The 22,696-nt window shown below is 39.9% G+C and overlaps 1 protein-coding gene across 9 annotated transcripts in view; it reads left to right on the top strand.

Moving 5' to 3' along the window:
• Window positions 1-22,696, top strand: part of ADGRL2 (adhesion G protein-coupled receptor L2) — a gene marked incomplete at both ends in the record, with an annotated part of 125,513 nt that overhangs the window by 37,313 nt on the left and 65,504 nt on the right. For all 9 annotated transcript variants that reach the window (XM_082003165.1, XM_082003164.1, XM_082003163.1 and 6 more), the window contains one exon: window positions 18,785-18,998. In XM_082003165.1, coding sequence (XP_081859291.1) covers window positions 18,785-18,998 — 214 coding nt within the window. The remainder of the gene's footprint in view (window positions 1-18,784; window positions 18,999-22,696) is intronic.

Genomic DNA, 22,696 nt, shown 5'->3' with positions numbered 1-22,696 from the left:
TTGCAAAATAGCACCGAGTTATCTGACACTTTGGCAAAGAAGTTACATAAATGACATACAGCCTTCCTTGACTTTCTGTTAAAACTGGACCCTGAATCCTGAGAAAAATCGTGAGGTCTACTTGACTTAGTTTAAGCCTGGTAATGTGTATTTATTGGGAAAACTCACCACCAGTAAAGAGCAAAGTAAATTTCTTATGCAATTGTGGAAGTTTTTAGGCAAAAAGGGCTGGAATCCAGCATATGGGTGAGCAGCACTCCCTAATCTTGATTTAACGGAGTATGCAGTAGGTGAGCTTTTAGCCATGTGAATGAGGCTGTTGCATAACTTGAGCCTGTACTGCTCAACACCAGTCTGCTGTCCAAAATCGTTATGAATCAGTTAGACTTGCTAAGGACACGTCTGAGAAAGGCTTGGGAAGAAAGGAAATTCTAATCAAAAGGACAGGAGAATTTCTGGACATGAACTTTGTAACAAGGCACGCAATAGGCAGCACATTCCTCAGTGTTTACTGTACCTCACACAGGATGATAAAGGCTGAAGGCAGAGTGACTTTAACAGTCCCTGAAGTGCAGTATTCCCTGAGAAATACACAGTTTAAAGTGCCTTACTGCCACTATGAAATTTATAAATAAAAATAAGGAAAGCAGTAAGACGTAAACATTTATTGGGCAAATGGATGTGACTACTACATCATTAATAGCTGGTCAAAAAGATCTATTTGTTCCAAAAAACAGCTGCGAAAGTCTTTTATATTTAGTAAGTTTTTTACTACTAGTGCAAATTACTGAATTGCTTGATTATTTTTGTGATACGGAGAGGGACACTAGGAAGAGGCAGTAGAGAAAAATGCTTTTAAAGTAAAATATACTGCAGATTTACGGCAACTGTGGAATACATTTTGGTAATGGCATTTGACATCTGCTGTATTTCTCAGTTCAAATGCGATAAACCCTTTTAGAATTTAACAGTTTGAAGTGCAGTTACTTCATTTTCAGCCTAATTTGCAGTTTAGTTAGGTATATTGAGAAGGTACAGTTATGAATAATGTGGATAAAGGCTGATTAAGATATAGCCAGTGTGTCTCCTAACCTTTAGAGACACTGTGCTCGAATTCTAAACCTTTTAGGGTAAAACTTCTAAAAGTGCAGTGGCTTGCATGCATACAAAGTTGTACTGACAACATCTTTTGAAGTGCTAACATGAATGTGAATTTAATTTAATTTATTCTCACAAACTTGCAGTTCTAGCTGTATGTGTTACAGTATCATGTACAGGTGCCAGCCAAGATTACAGCACCATTGAGCTCTACTCATCCAAAAAATTCTATATTTATCAGCATGGAGACTTGCCGAGTTTCCTCTTTTACTGCCGTTATCAACTGTTTTGAAATATTCAGAACCTTAAGTGATATTGAAAACTTTCCCAGTGTCCAAAGCACATTGTGTATTTTGAAGTGAGAAATAGAACTGTACTTGTAAAAGTGTGCTTGCATTTAGTTTAACACTCAAAATAGAAGAACGTAATTTGCATAGAAAACTTGATAGTACTAATTTCTTTCTTTGAAAGGTTCAGATTTCTTGTACTGCTCTACATGTCACACAATGTGCAGCAGTTTTGTATCATCACCTCAGAGTCAGTATATTTAACAGTAATTAAAGAAATTGAGATTTTATTTTGTTATGAATCAATCTGTTAAACTCACATGACAATATCCTAAATTCTTTTCAGTTAATGGTCCTAGTCTTGCTGGGAAAGGAGGACATTTTGTGCATTACTTTGCTTGAATAGTACTAACAGACTAGCAGATGGTCACTTTCCAATTGGTTTGCCTTGAAAAAAGAAATTAAAATATTATAGTGCCGGGGAGAGATGTTGTAATGTGTCCCTTTCAAATTAACAGGTCGTTTTTTCTACTATTTTATGATTGTAAAATAGCTCAATGTCACATAAAAGGTTAAAAGCTGGAGTAAATGGCATCATGGGAAATTTGAAATAAATAGGGTCTCATATGGTTTATGGCTCTATACTTGAATACGGAAGGAATATATTTCCTTGAAAAGGCATTCTGTAAGAGCTTGCCATGTTAATATGAATTGTGGTCACAATAGATTCTATTTACGTAGTTTTAATTCACAAGGTAACATTTTTTTTGTTGTTGTTGTTTACTAAATTACTCCTTGCAAAGGCCACTTGTTCAAACTGTTTGCAAGCCTAAGAAAAATGTGGTATTTTCAGAAAAAAATTGAAGCCACATACTCCAGTTCATTGAATTATTCTGCTGGTGTCTTAGTGGTTACTTTTCATAAAGCACAGACCTTCAGCACCGATTAAGATTTAGACTCCAAACTGTCAGGTATTTCATATTAGTGACAAATCTGTTTTTCCACAGTAAAACTGCCTCCGCTATGATGTTCTGCAATGTCCTAGTTCCAACAACCCTACTTGAGCAAGACTTGAACACGTTTAGCACCTGTGTCTGTTCCACTGGCTGTTTTATTGCTATGCAGGTGAAGAAAGGTGATGGGAAAGGCCTTGTAAAGTTTCTCACTAGCTACCTGGGGGAGATAACCCTCATTTCTTCTTCTGATATACCATCACCTGTGGCTGTTATAGGGTTAGGGTCCAAAGACTACGAGGAGTTGCTTAAAATTGAACTGTAAAAATTGAAGGATTTCTGATTTATAAGTCTTGGCAATGGGAAATGTTTTGTCTTTCAAAATCATTAGCAGTGGTAGCCTTTAAAATTACCAGTCCTGTGCAGCCATGATGTTTGTATGTTGAATCTGATACAAAGACAGTTGTCACTTTTGTTTTGAATTGGGGATTGTGAACTACATCTAATTCCATCAGGGATCTGGAATGAGAGCTGGGAAAGAGCCACTGGAATATTCTCCTGCACCCAGAGCTTGTTCCTCAACATACAGCTTGTGTAATTTTCACAAAGGGCAATGCTGTGGTTTGCTGTTTTGGAGTTTGTTTTTAGTCTCATCCTACTCTCCCAGAAAGAAGCCTTCTGGTTAAGTTGCCTATAAATGAGCATCACAGCCAGTTTGTTTCAAAGTGCCTTTCTGTTTTGCTTCCAGTCATCCTTGCTTAATACAGTTGGTAATCTATGAGGAAATACAGAACACATTGCCTGTATTTCTTAGTAGATGAAAAGCAATGGTAACTGCAGAAAGAGGCTATTCAGATAGGTGATGAAGCCTGAAGATATAATGTCCCTAAAAGCTAGCTTAGGCCAATTAAAATTAATAACCATTTCTCATAACTACTGCAGGAGAGAGTTGTGGATATTTCTGCATGATGCTTTACAAGGACGTACTAAAATTGCGTTTGAGCTCAGAGCTGTTTGGAAACTGCTTATCTACAGTTTAGTGGTACCACGCCCAACCTAATGAACCAGATGCAGCAACAGTCTATGGTGAGCATAGTGCAACCCTCCAGCACAGCTTTTGGCCAGTTTGAAGTGCGAGTTGAAGTTTGCAGCATCAAGGGAGGGAGCGTACCTGCAGCTGCGCCATGCAGGCTAGCACAGGCTTCAGAAGGGACACCCTTGGCTTCCACCGCTATGGGACAAACTGCCTCCATGTTGGCTCATGCCATACGAGTAACAGTTGGTTTCAGATAAAGAACCAATAATGCCTTGCAAAAACTCCCCCCATAATAGCAAAGTTTATTGATGTCCAGGGATTAGTTTTGCAGAGAACAAGTTTGAAGGCTTTCGTTCAAAATAGCAGAAGTCTAAGCAAAAAGGTGAACACAAAAGATGATGGATAGAGACTGCTCAAACAGAGGACATAAAAGTTCTAAAGAATTGACAAATCAAATTGACCACCTGGAAAATTGTTCAGAGGAGAAATACCAGGTTGTTATGGCTTCCTACCAACAGAAGAGGCGGAGGCATTTTTTTCACAGTGGATTATGATGGAGCAGGGTCTGTGTAATATTAAACTCCTTCTCCAGCATGTTGTGTCACTGGGAAGGCCAGTGACACACCACTCTCTGAATCTTGGCAGAATGTGAAACTCTTGGATGACAGAAATAGATTGTCACAGAGATGCTTAGCCCTAAAGGTTCAAGATCACTGAAATTTAGCAAAAGACATAAAAATAAACTGGTTCCTGTCATTGTCCTTAGGAATCCAGACAAATTTTTCAAATAAGAATAAAATAGTGGTTAAGAGTGTGCCATAGTAAATTATCTGTAAATCAGCTAAAGGCCTTTTTTCTTCTGATGGATGCTACATGTGTATTCTGGAAATGAATGTATTTATACCCAAATGGCACATTCATTTGCTTTTGCGTTATCTTTTCTGATGAAAACCTTTATTCGTCTTTTTCTTTTTTTTTCTTAAGGTGATTGAATTTTAGAGGAATATACAGTGATACAGATATTAAAATGCATTAATGTAATTGGCTATAATTAATGCATAATTGTAGCTTTTTAACTGAGATTACAACTACAGGGGCTTCAGTTTTTAAAATATGGAAGAATAATTCTTCCTATATGTGATTTAAGTTTTATAGCTGGAAGGTGTGTTTGGATTAAAGAATATTTTCAGCGAATAGGAAGGGGGAGGAGTCCATTTCAGTCTGAATTCTCTCATGCTCTGATCCTATGAACTGTTTTGGAATAAAGGTCAAAGATTAATTTGCCCAAGCTCTCTTCGCTACCAAACACCTGCATTGTGCTTCCTGGGAATAGGAATATGAATGTGTTTTGGGTTGGAGGAGGGTTTATTTTGTTTTGATTGAGCCTGCTCTGGAACAAGCATTTATTGCTTTTTATGCATTGTGTGTCTACAGATCTGTTGAACACAGGTTTTTACCGATGTCCCTCGTTTATGTTGGAATAGTTGAATATTACAGCAGAAAAACTGTCACACCACATGTTTTCTTGAGATGCTTGGTTTATCTACCAACAAACAAATAAAAGACAGTTGCTAGAGTCAATAAAACTAAATAAATAGCTTGCTTTGAGTAGTAGCTGGACAGAAGAAAGTGCTGTTAACATGTTATTCCCCTTTGAGTAATGGATAAAAATAAATTTGTAAATGACATTTACCCAAATGTGATGTCATTATAAAGTTCAGGAATTATATAGTGGGTATCTAGAATGTCCCACTGAAACTTGGATCCTGAGCTGAATCCTTTGTGTTAAGTACTGAAAGAAACCAAGATCATTGGAATGGCATACAGCAAAGGATTAAAATCACCATGGTTTATCAGTCTTGTTACTTCTAATGTATTTTGCTAACATTACACTTCTGAAAATACATTAAAGAAACTGGTTTTGGTGGTTGTTGCTTGGAATAGGATTAGGAATTAAAAGAAGACTTATCCATTGGTAAGATAGCAAAGAGGCAATTAAAACTAGTTGAAGCGTTTCAATTCTTCCTTTAGAAACCTTCCTGCTAGTCTTTTTCTCTCTGTACTTCCTAAAGGGAGATTTTTTTTTTTTTTCCCCTTCCCGCAATCCTTCCCTGTCTCTCTGGATTTTCTTTTGCCTAAAGTCAGCTGGGAACATAATGTACTTGCCTGTTGTTCCTCCTGTTTCCTTACTTTGAAGATACTTCCTCTAAAACCCGCTTCAGGATTTCTTGAAGGATGAGATAGAGACACTAATATAACTTTTTCCCCTTTTTGGCCTTCCTGGTGTTGAAGTACTGGGAATTGCTTATGCTCAAAGTTTGGTGTGTATCTAGTGGTGATGTGTGATTACATCAAAACCAGAAGGCAAAAACAAGTTTGGGTATGTTTATAGAAGGTAATTACCATTGCAGAGGAAAAGACAATGATGCAGTAAGCTATCTGAATGACTTGGCGTGCAGTCAATTTTTAATCTGTTTCTCTGTGCTTTTGAAAGCATTTATTTTGTCTTGTACTTCTTTTTCCCTGTTCATCTCTTTCATGAGCCTCTTACATGTCCACGAGTAAAAGGAACGGCTGGTTCCTGCTTCCAGGAGGATGTGCTCAGGGAAGCCGGAGCACAGGGAGATTCCTGCGACTAGTGACGGGCCAAGATAACCAGGCTCAAGATGGTAGCAACGGTAAATGAGGAATGCCTTTCTACTAAACACAGCTGCCGAGACCTTCCAACGCCACGATCGAGCCCGTCGCTCCCATTTCTGAGCTGAGCGTTGACGGCGGCCTGCCGGAGATGGCTGCTTGACGAGCGCTGTCTGCAGGCAGGAGGCGGTGGCGCCGAGGGCCGCGGCGCTGAGGGCCGTGCGGCCTGCTCGGGCGGCTCGCCTGACTCCGGGCCTGCCTGAGAGGGACAGGAAGGCTGCTTCCTCGGGCTCTGACCAGAATGCGTGATAAGGCTTGGTGTCAGAAAGGGCAAGATTGGGCTCACAGCAATTATGGCAGAGGCATACTGGTTTCCTTGACAACCAGTTAGAAGATTCTTTGTGATTTATTATTTACCACTTCTAACTCTCATTCTCTGATTTAATTAGGGAGAGGGATTTCTGTAAGTCCCCTCCCTTGCAAATTTGAATACCCCCCCCCCCCGCCCCACAATTTTTACGACCAGCCACACCTGTCCCGAATTGATGGGGCTCTAAACCAGCTACAAATGAGGCTGAGCATGTAGCATGTGCAATTTTAGGCAGGTCGCTCAGACAGCAGTTAACTGAAATTCAGTGGCTATTAAGTTGGGTGGTGACTTGTTAATCTGTGCGCCCTCGCAGGGATAACAGACATCTGCGCTCACCACCTCGCCTTGTACCCTCCCCAACCTCCCCCCGCCCCAGTTTTTCAAAGGCAAGGGACCGCAACAAGTGATACTTCTCAATTGTCCTTGGAGCTATGGGAGAGATAAAATAGCACCTGCAAGTGCCAGTTTCCCTTGCTTGGGCAATTCACATTATTTTATTCTCGAAGGCTTTATTGGCAATACATCAGCCCCTGTTGTGTAAACAAAGAGTGTATTTTGATACTTGGGAGGTTTTTTACTACTACCAGTTGGACAGGTATTTGAAACAGAAATCCGCTCCTAAAATGTGGCTCAAGATGGGAAGTACAGTTAGTCTGCTCTAACTTCACATGTACTTCAAATATGTATTTCAAATATATATCCCACATTTATAAAGCACTGACTGAATCGTGATCTACAGGGCCTGTTCTAAATGTAGTAATTCAGAATAGAATTTTGAACACAATAATACATATAATAGAGATTTTTACTCAAATGTCATTGGCAAATCTGTGTCATTATATATCAGGACTGCAATTGGGTCCTCCAAAGGGCATTTTTTCTTAAAGTACTTTCCTGGGTTGCATATTTTTTATTTCATATTCAGCATGAGGTGTCTGCTGCATTTAATAAAATAAAATGAAGGTCACAGAAGATCACTAGTTTTCCTATAATGTATCCCAGTAGATGACTGGAAAAAAGGCAGTGACTGAAAATGGGTTGAGGATCCTCCATGCAGACTGTATAGAAAATTTGTGTCATTTTTTAATTATAGGGAGGAATTTTAGTTTTAATTGTGTTTATTTCACTACGTATAGTCTTTCAGCTGTACCACCCCAGTTTTAATTTCAAAAGTTTATACACGTTTTGTCATCTTTACCGCAGGGAGTTCCTGAAGTGAGTCAATAGGTGTTGCTCATCCCTTGGTGGGCTGAACGTGAAGCTCATTGAGTCAATAAAAAGACTTACAGTGACCTAAACACTCTTGTGTCAAGTCCTCGCTCACTAATGCGCCAGTGCCCCATTAGACTGTGGAGGGAAACTGACTGCTGAAGATGCTTCTTTAAAATGGAGTAGTATAATGAAGCTCATTAATGCATTTTTCATTAGAACAAGAATATTGAGCGTCCAGGTTAAATTCTAAGGAATCTATCCTGCACTCATTGAGGTTAATGACAAAGCTCCCAATGACATTAGTGATGCAGGATGAGAACTTAATTGGGGTAATTAAGATTCTGCTTACCTAAAATTCCCTGTTATTTTCAAGTAGATAAGATATTACAAAATTACTACTGTGAAGAGTTGTAAAATGTTGGATCTCAACACATCTTTCAGAGATGACAGCATTTCAGTAGGAGATAATACTATTTCTGTATTTTGGCTTTGATTCATAAAGTACCCTTGTAATCTTCTAGAGGCTTGTGCATGTGAAAACCATCATTGTGAAAAATGGGGTTCTTTCTGGTTTTGGAGTTCAAAAGTTCATTGTCTTTATTGTGTATTTAAAGATAACATGGGCCATACATTGCTGAAAGCCAGTAAGCATGTGGAGCTCAAATTCAGTGGTGGCAGAGACAGAAAAGGCACTGCAGTTCTACCGCAGGATTGCATAAGTTGCAGAGAACAGTTTCATTAAATATAGCTTGCTTTGCGGTAGTGCAGGCTTACTAAAATCACTGTTTGTACCAGAAGAAATGCAGCTTGCTTACCGAGTGGAATAGATAGGCTATCCAGCTTCAGTGCCTTCCAGGGAATCTGGAGCCTCCATTATAAATTCTTATGTCAGGATGCCTAATTTAAATAGTTACCCTAGCACCTGATCATTCCTGCCTCCTTTGGACACCCCTAACCTTCTCTTTCCCTCCTTGGCATCCCCGGAAGATTAACAGCTCCCTCCTCAATTACGCTGCCATAGCGGCTGCTTTGATCACGCTCTAAGCGCGCTCTGGAAATTATCTTGATTAATAAAACTCACTGCTGTGCAAGAAACAACAACGTCAACGGATCGACGAGTGGAGGGACCCCGTGGGCGCAGAGAGGCTGGCAGGTGGCCGGGCAAGGCTGGCTTTGCTGCACTGGGACGGCGAGGAGGCGGCAGCCCTGCGGGACCCACAGCTCCTGGGCATCCCCGGTGCTCCCGCCTGGCCTGGCGGTTAGATCAGGAGCCGTCCCCTCTGACTTGCAGAAGCGGTCTGCCTGTTTGTACACCTAAATAATGTATCGAGAGAACCCGGTGCTTTCGGTAGGAAAGTGGCGTTTCAGGTGGTGTGGAAAAAAGTGGAGCAATCAGATCTTTTATACTTCACGGCTGCCTCCTCCTGAAATATTTGCTTTAGATACATAAGGAAAGATGTTTTTAAAAGAAAATTGTGACCTGGTATGGTGAAGCATTATGTGAAATGCATTAATTAGTGAGGAAATTACTTTACCTTCCGCATCTGTAGTACTAGTGTAGTACTTCCATCTTGCTGGATATTGAGCTTATACTTGAGCACGTAGTGATGATTTTTTCCCTGGTCTGATGCAGAGCTTTCCTAGCCCTTTCCTTTATTATTGATTGTATTAAGACCAATGAGCAACTTTGGAAGCACAGTCTTTCAGCTATTAGATGTATGCTTCTAAATGGAAGTAATTAGCAAATGCAAAGTTTTCCTTTCTGTGTTGTGTTAAAATGTGTATTCATCCCTTTTGTTACTTTCTAATGTAAATAGCATTAATTATGGAACTTCTATCACATAATTATGGAAAATTGTTTACTTTCTGTCTTAGTACTCAGAGAGAGATTTCAGGGATCCTGATTTTTCATTTATTTCATTTGAGCAGTCACTAGCTGGTTCCCTAAAAGCTGAGAGCATTCTTGCGTCCGCATTGTGACAGTTGGGACACATACACACAAATTCCAGGATTAAAAACCAGAATCCAAATTCAGAAGTCCTGAATTTGAGTCCAGGTGGAATTTAGCTATCCTGTCACTTTATGTCCCTTGTCTTTCGTGTTTCCAATGAGGCATATGGATATGCAGTTCCTTTATAGGTGATTAACAGCAGCTTGTCAGGGTAGCAGAAGTGCATGTTTCCTCTGTTTATTCTGGAAATGGTACCTCTGTTGCTGTTCTTAATCCCTACTGTCCAGGGAGCATGGTGGAACTGCGTGCATTCCTTAGGACTTTTAAAATTACCTATTTATTTATAAAAAATTAAATAGCTTTCCTTTCTTCATGCAATTTATTATTCAGAGGATGCTCTCCAGTATCTATGTAGGCTTGATTCCCAGAATGTACCAGAACCTAAAGTATGTTGTAAAAACTATGTATGTTATATCCCTCTCCTCTCTGTAATGGTCTTTTAGAAATCCCCAAATTTTTCATAGAAGGTAAGGTCAGGAAGAAAATCTTTCGCTCTGATAGGCATTTTCTGAGATTGCTTGCCACTCTTGTCTCATATCTATTTACGGGAATATTTGAAGTGACGGCACATTTACCTTAAAGTACTTTCATCACATTGCTCTTCTTGTTTTCAAAAGGTATGACGTGTGTATTTTGGTTTAGCAGTTTCATCTGTAGGATCTTGAGCCTTTATGGTTCCAAGGGTTCTTCTTTCTACTCCCTCATCCTCAGAAATATTTTGAAAGCTATACTGAATGAAAAGAGGGATTGCTGTGCTATTTGCATACTCATAAGCACTTTTTAAGTGGCTTGCCATCATTAAAATTAACCATATAATTTTTCCACTGTAAATTATACTGTCACAATTGACTCCACCCCATCGTTTTATTGAAACAAAAAAGAGTATAGGAATTCTTACGTTTCTGCTTGATTCCACTTCTAATGTGTATATAATTCTGTTTGTAAACAAGGAAATGCCCCCTTTGTAATTTTACAACAGTGATCTCAAATATTACCATATGGTAGCAATCGTACAATATTTTTAATTAAACCTGAAATAATTTTTTTAGTACGAGGCCCATATTTGGTATTTTAAACTCTAGTACTTGTAGAAAAATATCTTCTTTTAAATGGGCCAGGATTATCAGGGACCAATTTCTACATTTTAGTGAGATTAAATGTGGTGTACACAGCACACCAAGGGTTATTATTGGCAACCAACATGTTACCTGCTGGAATGATTTAACTTTCACCAACACATATGTTCCCAAGGAAATGGTACATCTTTGCATGGTTTCTGTCAACCTCTGAGGTGACAAGGCTTTGGGTTTCTTAAAGATGGGAACAAAAGCATATTTCTTTTGTCAGCTGTTCACTCTGAATACTGCTGATGGAAATTCACTCCCCCTTTCTTCCTCTTCCCCTTACCCTCCTCAATGCATGGTTCCAAATCAAAAATGATTGAGATAACTGGAAATATAAATTGTTGTCAAAATACATTTTTATAGAAAATAAAAGAATATTTATTGTTATTCTGCTACCAGCATCCTGTGCAGAGGAAATAATTCAACGGGAAATCCTGTTGACACAATATCTCTGACACATCAGCCTTTGTGTGCCTTACCTCCCTGTTTCAGAGGTTGTTTCTGATTCAGAAGCTTCTCCTTCCTGACAGCTGGTGTGCTCAGTTGGTAAACTGGAGGTAACCTCCAGGAGGGGGATTTACAGAGACCATGGGACTTAACTTGCCTTGAGAAATTTTGAAGATGCAATGTATTTAACGGCAAGAGAGAAAAGGGTAGAGTGCTTTCTGCAAGCTGGCAGAGGATCAAGTGTGTATGATGCGAAGGAAAAAAGGAAGGAGATTCTTGCAGCCCGAGAACAGACATCTGGCTGGCCAAAGAAAAGAAATATTATTGACAGATGAATACTGTTTCAAACTGGGACAATTTTACATCAAGAGGGCAAAGTTTTGCTCTCATGCCTACAGCTCCCACTGAAAGGGATGGAAAGGTGCATGCATATGAGAATAAAATTTGATTCTAAGTGAGAACTGAACAACATGCATATTTTTACACTAGATATTTAGACTTTCAAGTGTAGATCACATGGTTTCCATCTGCCATATGTAGGCATTGCTAAAATGCTGCCAGGAACCAGGCTCTGGTTTGGTGACTTTCATTAAAAGAATTAGTGGTTTCTATCTAGTTTCAGTGTGGCTGGATTCAAAGTGCAGAAGCCCATTTTCACAGTTTAGCATTAATTAGCACTCTTGTGGCAGCCGCAGCAGGGAGGTGAAGGATTAAATGGGCATGAAGACCAAACTATCTCTTTTTCCCATAGTGGTGATTCCTTCAAAATAGGGTTGAGACATGATGGACTAACATGGGGATGCATGCACTGCTGCTGTCGGCGCTGTTCTTGTTTCAGATGATTGAAGGACTTCAGTCTGCAGGTCTGGCAACGTAGCACTCTCTTCTCTCCTGCTATTTAAAAAACCAAAACACAAATCCTAACAAAAGCACAATAATAATAATAATGAAAACCCCCTTAATTCTTCAACCTTGGAGAGACATATTCTCACCCTTCTGAATGAGGGGTGAGAGCTGTTTAGGAGAAATTAAATGTGGTCCTTGCCAGCCGTACACAGGAAGGATCAACTCTGTTACGTTAAAAGGCTGGGATGCTGCTGCTCACTTTAGGTTTTGCTGAATCATTCAACAAGGTGCAGAAAGCAGGTAAGCCCTGACTCTTTTTTTGCTGAAGAGAGCCTCACAGGGATATTTTTGAGAACTGCATGGAGACTGGAAGATGTAAAAGGAAAACTGTAATAGGTTTCAGTGAACCTGGAAGGCAGGACCCGTCCTGGTGTGAGTCAGAGGGCGTAACTCAGGCTTCTGTCCTGATTTTCATTAATCAGACATACTGTGCTTCATGTTTATGTACACTGAATATTAAGTATATAATTACAGAAAACAACTTACAGTTGTATTTCTGCTGCTCACACTGAAGCTTGAAAAAACCTAAAATTTGACAAATATTTTAAAGTTTTAATTTTTTAAAAGCCTAAATCACAATCTAACAAAATGTAAAAAATATTTATAAAAAGCCATCATTAGTTACTTAATATTTCTAAAAGCTTTTATTGATAGCAGTTGATATTTCTATTTGGTAAGAGACAGGCTTCCAGATTTTAGTCAAGTAATTAAAATATGAAACACGATGTCTGAGAAACTGAGCTCTAGAAACCAGTGTTAAAAATCACCCCTCACAGCTAATGTATTTAATGAAAATAGTTTCCTTGCTTCAGCGTAATTTATGTGCACATTTACATGGTCAAGTCTGTTCTTAAGGACTTTGAGCCTCTTTGTTAAAGTTCAAATAATGAACATGCTTTCATGTACCTTGTTTTGAGTTAATCCCATAGTTATGAATAAGTTAAAAAAAAATTGGAAAAGATGTCTCTTACCGGAAAATAGATTTCCTTCCCTAAATAATCCCTCTTCTCCAGATGTCACCTCCTTCCAGCATCTTAAATGAATCTAATGAGTATATACTTAAAATGGCAAGGAATACAGCTGTAGGAGAATATTTTTGAAATGATTGCTTCCTGCCCGATTTTACCCTGACTGAACAGTGGGGTTTTGTCTGACGGGCTGCGGCGTGGGCTGGCTGTGCCCTGGCTGCTGGGTTTCCCTGAACTAAGAGCTGATGCTGTGAACTGCAGACCTCTGTGCAGTGTCAGAAGCTCTTACTGTGCCAGTGTAATCTTTTAATAGACATGCTTGCCAGAATGACTTTTTTCCTTCAAAGATAGAATTAGAAAGCGCAGTTGTCATTTAAATTGCCTCTATCTTTGTAGTAGTTGGTAGTGATCTGTTGACCAGGATTGGATAATATTAAAAGCTGTTTAACAAAATAACATGCTCATCTGTGTGAAATATATACGGTGCTGAGGGACAGGGAGAAAAGTCCCCTTTGACGGAGATCGTAGGATTCTTTAGGAAGAACAGGATGCTGAGGCTTTTCTGGAGAATTATAAAAGCTTTGCAGAGCCCATGTTGAGCGTTTGTCTGATTTTCAGATGGCGAAATATGTTCAGCTGTCTCGGTGCACCCTCCGTGCGTGCACATACACACTTCGCTGGGAGACACAGAAGATTCTCAGCACAGTTTTTGTCGGGCTTTGCGTTTGTTGAATGTATATTATTGAAATGCTGCCCAAGATGCATCACTTCATCTTGTGTAGAACTTGAATCATCATGTTGCATGATTTGGTAAAATAAAAGGGATTGTGAAAGAGACGACTGTAAACATTCTGTTTGAAAAGATGTGCTCTTTTCAAAAGACCTTTCTGTTAGAGCCAAATAACACAAGAAGCAATATTTCCTTGCTTGCAGAGACATATATATTTATTTCTGCAAAGATTTGTTTTGGATTCTCAGTTCTTCCAGGATCTGCATTCTTTGAAATAATTTTATATTTCCATGTTGACATTCTCTGTGCTTTAAGTTTTAATCAAAGGTTCCTTGCTTCTGATGTTGAGGAGTACTGATGTTACCCTGTTTACATTCCACTGTTTTTCCTCTGTATGGGGTGAACATTCAAATGTGGTGGTGCCTTTTTGCTTTTATCTACCAAAGTTAGCACACTCTCTTATTATTGACAGCTCAAAAAGATGGTATGCTAGTGGGCAGAATGCTGGGAATTATTAACTTTTCTTTGCACTTTGACAAATGTAGGTTATCTTTCTAAAGACAAATAATTTCTTATGAAGGAACCAAGATCGTAAATAAGGTATTACAGACTTACATAGAACAAACTTTTTAGCCAAATATGAATTTAACATATTTCTGAAACACGGTTCTGAGTTACATTTCTTTCATAGGATTTGTATTTTTTCATTGCATAGACCAAAGCATAAGAGGAAAGATTTTTCTTTGTGATGTTTCATTTAGATTTTTTTCTCAGTGTGTTTTTCTACATGGATTGATTAACAAAGTATTAAAGAATGTACATTACCACAGAAAAAACCCTCTACCTTTTTTTTCCTTAGAAACGTGATTTCACAAAAGCAGTTTATTTTGTTCTCAACTAATTTGTGAGCAGATAAAATGTGCAGGAAACATATGTTTGCCGGGAAGCCTTTCTGTAATCAAAGTGGCCAGCAGGACAGAAACCACACTGTCTTACTCATTAGGTATTAATCTTCCATTAAAAAAAAAAAAAAACCCACGCACCCCACTGATTAATATATACAAACGTGAATGAATCAGAGACAGCATATGCTGCATGTGGTAATAGACGCTTACTTGATTTAATGTTTAGGTTGTGCTGGAAGTCCCAGCCCTGGCACCAGAAAGGTCATTGCAGTTGGGAAGCGCTTGGCGTTGTGAGGCGGCAGGCAGCGGGAGCGGTGTCATCCATGGCGCAGTTTGCCTTGAAGCAATTAGCAGGAATACCGGGAATGTTGATTGCAACTGCAGAGGAGAGGTTTACGCGAGGTACAGTAAGGCAAGCAGCAGGTTGAACACAGGTTGGTTAGAAAGTACAGTATTGAAAATATTCATGAGGAATTGCATTGGAGATACAGAGTTACTGGTGGCAACAGTAATTATTGACAGAGCTGCATACTTACGTCTAAAAAGCTCTGGAATGATGCAGAAGCAGGCAGTAGCATTCAGATGCCGGTCGCCCAAAGTTCCATCCTGTGGCAGTGCATCTGTTTATCGGGAATTATCTCCTGAATGTAAATGAATTTCAGTCCTAAGTCATTGCACCTGTTGCCAAGAGGTATTTATTCCAATCACTTGCCTAAAGCGCAGGGAGTTATTGCTTGACATTTTATAGCTCAAAAAAAAAGCTGTCGTTTCAAAATCATTTGTTCAGAGAGGAGAAAATGGAGCAAAACAGTTCATTTTACCCTAAGCACTGCTATTTGGCAGTATTCGCATTTGCACGGCACAAAGCTGCAATATTGATTTTTCGCTCACAGGGCCTCCCACTAGTTCTTGCTTCGATTGTCAGGGTTGCAAGATGGATTGAATTACACTTTGCTTGTTGATATGCTTATTTTTTCTTTGTTGATAGGAACAGATTACAAATAAAGCTTCAGAATAAAGATCACAGCAGTTCTGTTAGTGGACTTTAAGTTTATTTATTTTATTCAGTTAAATTCTTTCTGTGCCGTAGGGGTTCCTTAGGGCAGCCTCCCCACCTAATGCATGCTGCATTGTTTTGCTTTATTGCTCACTGCTTTTGCGACGTAACACCTCCATTACAATCTCGGGTGTGTCTTCTGTTGCCTGTGAAGTCATCTCACGTTGCTCTAGTATTTTTAATGTTTGCCCTAATACAGAACTTCTCATGGATGCCTGCAGGGGGAAAAATTGCAGGATAAAAACACGTTCATAGCACTTACAGCAGTTGCCATAGATGATGAAGTAAGATTTGCAGGCAGCTGATCTCTGTAACAAACTGAAGACGTCTTGTATTGGGATTGAAGGTATTTCCTAGCAGAAGTGGAGGCTGTGCCGCAGGATCTGCAGTAAGGGTTCAGCGCTCGTCACAGCTGGCTCCGTGTGGGTTTGTCAGCCCCGGCCCCGTAACGATCCGTGTGTCCGACCTGCTGCTGCGCGCACGCTGCGCGCGCAGCCACCGACACCGCAGCGGCTGTACCCTACGCACACACCCCCCTCGCCGCTCTGCCCTTCTGCAAAAACCCCCTTTGGACAGCTGAAGCCGCTGTTCCCGCCTTGCTGATCGAAACCCGAAAGTGGGGCTGTGCATCCATGTGACGGCACGCGTGGGGCTCCCGTGGGAGGCAGGGACGGAGGGAGGGGGCGGCCGGGCTCCCCGGCCATGCCGTGGCACTGCGCGCGCCGGGGGAAGCCCTGCTGAGCGCAGGAGATACCGGCAGCGTTGCCGCCGGCTGGAGGGATGAGCTTTATGTGGACGGCATTAAATTTGACAGGAGTGGTAGGATGTAGGAACGGCAATCGCTAGCAGCATTGTATTTGGTCCCACCACGGCTGTCGTGATGGTAATTAATCAAAGGAGCTGCTGTATGCATGTGTGGTGGGGGCTTTGCGCGTACCCCTCTCTGTGCCCATTTCACGCCCTCACTGAGCTGTGAGCGGCTTCTGCCTTCGTTGTGTTAATTTGCTGCATGGGAGGAACATGTAGGGTGTGAACGTGATGGATTCGTGTTCTAGTTCTTCCCAGCTTTCAGCTCATGATACTTCAGCAAGCCTCTAATAACAGTGTTTGCTATTGCGCATGGTTTGTGCAGCCAAACCGATGGCCGGAGCGAATCGGAGATGGAACTGCGGTGCTTCCTACGGCAGTATGGCTTCTTCCCTTATTAACAAATACTGAAACATACTGGCAGAGTAATGGTACCCGTTTCACATAGGCTGTGTAATGTAAAGGCAAACCTGGTTGCTGCGCTCTGGACTTCCCCTTCCCCACGTGCCGAGGTGAATTCCCACCCAGCCAAGGAGCTGGTCCTCCGAGGCCTCGTCGGTTCCTCTGCAGTAGAGAGAGGCTGGAGTCCGACCGGCCCCTCACATTAGTTTACTGCAGGAGTCGGACGAAAGCTGGTGCTGGTGCAAAGGGGAGGGCAGGGACATGCAAGTAGAGGAGGAGCGGAGGAGAAGATGGGCTCTGGCTGCCAGGGAGCCACATCCTGGCACTGGCATGCTCATTATCAACAGCTCTTTTTTTGCAGTCCCAAAAGATAATCATCTTCATATACTAGGAGTTTTAATCCACAGATCATTAATTCGGTGGAAAAAGTGACAGCCTCTGTTTTGTGTTAAAATTTACTATCAAGGGGTTATCTCAAGTTGTTCTTGATCTCTTTAGATCCTTGCTTCCTTGCCTCATCTAACGCATCATACTTTTTAAGAAAAGTTTATTTTCTTTGCCTTCAAAACACTGTAGAGCTCCAGCCTTTCATACTTTTACTAGCTATTTCTCTTTGCCGTCACAACTTGTTTCCAGCAGCCTGGACTGGAATATTAATGGCCTTTTGCTATTGCATTAGGATGACTTTTTTAAAAATAAGAAGTATCTGTGATCCTGTTGAAAATTTAGAAAGAATTTGCTACTTTAAAGAAATAGATATTTAATGCCGTCATGATACCCAATTTGTCTTCTAAAGGACAGTAACGCACGTATTTTGTAAGAAACAGAAATACTCTGTTTAATAATACACTAGCAGCTGTGTACAAGGAAGTGTAGTGTACAGCTGCAGTTGTTTTTTGTCACAATATATTTTTTGCATAAAGAAATGTCTGTAAAAGACAAAACATCTGGATGGATATCTGGACCATTGTTTTGTTTCTAAAGCATTTGATACTGCTTCATTACTCTTAAAGAAGTTACCTGTGTTTAGGAATTCTCTCATGCAGAAAAAACGTGGTAAAAGTGAGTATTCCCTGAAACACCCATGTAATTTTTGGGAGGGACAGGGAGATTTTATACAGTACACACCTGCAGTTTGCTGTACTGATCATCTATGTATTTGTTGAAAATCTCATCTGTTTGTGGTTTAATTTATGTAAAAGGCACAGTAAGGAGGACTGAAGTACAACTAAGTAAAGTATCGGCATGTGTATTGGATCTGGTAGCACAAACATGTGCCTGCTGGGAACATAAAATAGCTAAGCAAAAGAAACCCAACTCTTCCTGGAGAAAGGAAGATACAAATTAAGACAGACTAATGAAGTTGGAACTATGACTTTGGTTTATTATTGTTGTTTTTTTAAAATCACTTATGCATTTGCAAATCCTGCCTGCTCCGCTGCTTCCTGCTTTCAGAAACGGCTTGTCTGGCTGTGCCCAAAGAGGAGAGAAAGCAGGAGCGAGGAGAGAGGTGGGAAGGGGAACGCACAATGTAGCCGTGCAGATGGGTGCTGCTGTCTGCCCTGGCAGGGGTTAGAAGTAGTGACGAGGAATTTCCTCCTTTCCCAGGTGAAGGACAGAGCAGCAGTGCTGTAGGGATGTGACAGTTTCATGAAAGGTGCTGCTCTTAACGTGGTAACCAGGTCAAACTGTTTAAAGGTGCACTTCCTTTAGCACACCGATGAGAGTTAGTGCCCATGTAACAGAAGAAGAATACTGAAATGCAATATATCCTTTAGGCTAAATCCCATTTTTTTCCCTCTCTCTCTCTCTCTCTCTTTTTTTTTTTTTTAAGGTTTCAGCCGAGCAGCACTACCATTTGGTTTGGTTAGGAGGGAGCTCTCCTGCGAAGGCTACTCCATTGACCTCCGGTGCCCAGGAAGCGATGTTATTATGATAGAAAGCGCTAACTATGGACGGACAGATGACAAGATTTGTGATGCTGACCCTTTTCAGATGGAGAACACAGAATGCTTCCTTCCAGACGCCTACAAAATTATGACGCAAAGGTAAAAAAAACATATATATTTATATATATAATATATATATAATTATATATATATTGAGGACTAAAGAGTAAAAATGCTGAATTAATACAGTAAGAGGTATATACTGTAGGAAATGCTGAGCTGTAGTTGCCAGTTTGCTATTGAGGTAGTATTATTCCTATCTAGTAATATTAGAAGGAAATAAAAACAACCAATTGCTATTAGAGAGTTGGTTTTTTTTAAATTCCATGAGCAAAAGTTAAAAAGCAGGAAGAAAACTGCAAGGAGAATGGAACAATTCACTTATTTGGAGATTCCCTGTTTCCTTGTCTTTTAGGTGGTCAGACGGCATGTGTCCAAATGGCTGCTGCATTTTTCAGTAACTTCTGCATTCCCTGGCAAAGTTACACGTTTCCTATGAATGCAGTCAACCATTGCTGTAGTTCCCACCTGTAAAATGCATCCAATGGAAAATGCCAGGATGATTAAATGCCAGGATGATTATATGTCATTATACATACTGTACAGAAGCATATATGCACATAAGCACAAGTTACATTATGTCGTAGTGACAGCGATGGTCATTCAGAGAAGACAATCAGAGCATCAGAACGAAGATTCACAGAGATCCCTGTGCTAGAGGCTGCATACGGGCAGCAGTCACCTAGTACTGACAACTGTGGAAATGTCAGCCACAAAGCAGTCACTGGCATTCTTACTGGCTTAAACTACAAGCCTGAATAAGTTCAGGATTGATGGCAAGCTTTCCTCCCAGTGCAATTTTCGTAGGGTGAGGAATCGGAACAAAAAGGGGATGGGAATATGGGAGCTTTGTGGTGCATGCACACAGATGTGTCCAATTAAACATGCAAGTTGTCCTGCATGCTGTGCTCCGTTTGCTGTGTTCTGTTTGAACATGGTAGCACTCAGTAACATGTAGTCAGGTCTTAAAAAAAATCTTCCATTTTGATTTCCCAATTCACTCAAGTTGTTATGAGTGTGACTCTTAAAATTTTTTATCATTTCATGTGAATACATGGATGTTCTCTACTTCTGTAGTCAAATATTTGGGCTAGATTTTAGACTTCAATTTCAAATGCTGGAGGTAAATTAAAGATGTCAGGCCTTTTATTCTTGTTCTGTGTTCAACCTCTGACTTTTTCTGTGACCAGTAAGGGAAAGGCTCCGTCGCTATGCAAGTAAAAATGTAATATAACTTCTTTAAATCATGTTTGAAATATCTTTTTGTGGTTCTAGTTCGTTGTTGTTAATTAGACCAAGCCAGATTTCCATTGAGACTGCAGCAGTAGTGTCATCATCCTCTAATCTGTCAACTCCCTTTGAAACCACCTTCAATTGGTTTTGTAAATGTAGTGCCTCTCTGTAGACTTCATTGTTGTGTAAAATGCATGTTGTGTTTTGATCAAAGTCCTCCTTATGTTCATTGCAAATACACAGATTAAGGTAGTCAGAGACAAATATAGAGGCACGATCTTGCTTAAATTGACATCAAACTGTTACTGGAAAGCTGAAATTTCAGTCCTCCCCTTTCAATTAATCAACTGTAAGTTATCATAGCAGAGAGTATTTTTGAACTTCCCCTATCTTGCACTCCTAGCCTTTTTCAACAGATTAAAATGAAGTTGTGATCGCATGCGTGACATTGGTTCAGAATATCTATGCTTGGAGAAAGTTTTTAATTTTTTTCTTTTTTTTTTTCTGAACAAATGCCAAAGATCATTTGACACTTTGCTTTCTATTTTTGTCTGGCATTTATAGTAATTTGGAAGTTTGCTTTTGTAGTTTTCTTTCTCAGATCCTGTCATTAAGTAGAAAAGCTGTCTCTTGCCTTGTTTAATCTTTTCTCAAAATTGCTCAATCTGTGCTATCTTGCAAGCATAGAAGAACATTGCAAATTTCTTATGAAATATTAAAATTTCTTGTATTTCATTTATTTATAGCTGCATTGGTGATCATAATTTTTTGTTGTCTAAGGCAAACTGTTGGTTGGTACTTGGCACATGTCCTTGATCCGATGTCTAAAAGTATCACATCAGCTGTATTTTGATGGCAGCAGTTGCATAGAAAAATCTCAATGAAGGCCTATCAGATTAATTTGTTTTCTTTTTTGTTTTTTAAATTGACTAGAAAAAGAATCTGTTAGAACATTTGATCACAGGGAAAACTTTTCTTCCATACCTTTAGAAATAAGCAGGAATAGCTTCTACATTGGTACTTAAGATCTTACAGTGTTTACTTTTAAGGACTAATGACATGTTTTTATCACCTCAGCTAGCAGTGTTCTTACCACTGCATTTGACCAATCAATTCAGTTTAGACCTGCAGGTAAACGTAGTTCCAAGGCAATTATTAAATAACCATCATTCATTTGCAACATTACTCCACAGCTTTTGCACTGCAGCTACCTTTACTGCAGTTACAACGTGAAAACGCTAGCTTAATGAGATCAATACTGTGAAATCTGAAGATTGAAAAATAAGATGTTTCCAGTTTAACACAAAGCCCATGTAATCACATGCCCTGCTCCCCTTCCAGAGAATTTGAGATAGTAGCACATAAACTTTGCCAGTGTCCCCTGATGCATCAGCTCCTCTTTCTCAGAACAAGCTGCTACTTAATCTTTTCTTCCTTTTCTTTCTGTTCTGCAGTTCTCAAAAGATTTTTAACTTAATGCTTGCCTAGGAAGCCTGCCTAGAACACTAATGACTTCACTGCTTTGCTTTTACCTTTGTAAAGTAGTTATTAAATTTTTAGTCCCTGATTGAAATTACATCCCAATTATTCTAGAATAAAGTCTTTCAGATGTATTTAGATTCCATGTAAACTTCAAACTGGCACGGTTAAAATTAAAGCTTTGAAGAAAGAGACTAGACCTTTAGAAGATCCCTCTCCCCTTTCACACTTCTCTGATAATTAACCCCAGCGATAGCATACAGTCAGATTTGAGAGATCCTACGACGTGCTAAAGTTGACTATCGAAATAAGCTTATTTCTAGAATATTTTGTGAGGGAGCAGTGTAAGTGAGTGGCAGTTTTGAGGCAGTTAGATCTTAAAATACTCAAACTCTGCTGTCCTTTAACAGGGACAAATCTCCTCTGTTTCGTCTTCATTTACAGAGAAATTAAATGAACAGGGAAGCAGAAGATGCAAAGCAGCCTGAGGAAATTGCTCTGGTTGCTTGCTCATGAAGTGTGTCTGTGTGGCTGTAGCCAGAAACTGTCACGAGACTTTGAAGTTGGTAAGGCTAACTAATAACTGCTCTTTATAGGCACAGCAGAGATTTGCAAATTAACATGGTAAAATTTACTTATGAATGAGTCTTAAGTCCACTTCCATTCTCAGCAGATTGCAGGAGGGTTGCATGAGTTATGTGCAAACCGCCTGCACTTTTATGGGGACTTTCTGCCTCCAGTGTCAACTTCAAAGCCCCGCTCTGCAACTGCAGGTGGGTGGACCGTAGGTTTTTGTTAGGACAGGCACTAAGGGTTACGTAGGTACCACAGCGTTTGGATTTCTGTTGTGTTAGCTTAAAATAATAACATATTTAAAAGTACTTGTAAATATATACTTAAAATACATTTCAAAGGCAAAGGCGTATTGTGTGTGTATTTATAGTGGAACAATAGGCTGCTAAGATGCGTTTTTGCATGCATCTTTCTCTCCTGAATTAAAAATAGGCTTTTTTTTTTTTTCAGTA

This window comes from Phaethon aethereus (genome assembly GCF_964289735.1).
Source record: "Phaethon aethereus genome assembly, chromosome: 8".
Classification (NCBI taxonomy): domain Eukaryota; kingdom Metazoa; phylum Chordata; class Aves; order Phaethontiformes; family Phaethontidae; genus Phaethon; species Phaethon aethereus.
Note: the sequence above shows the minus strand (reverse complement) of the source record. Positions and strands in the feature narration are given on the sequence as shown.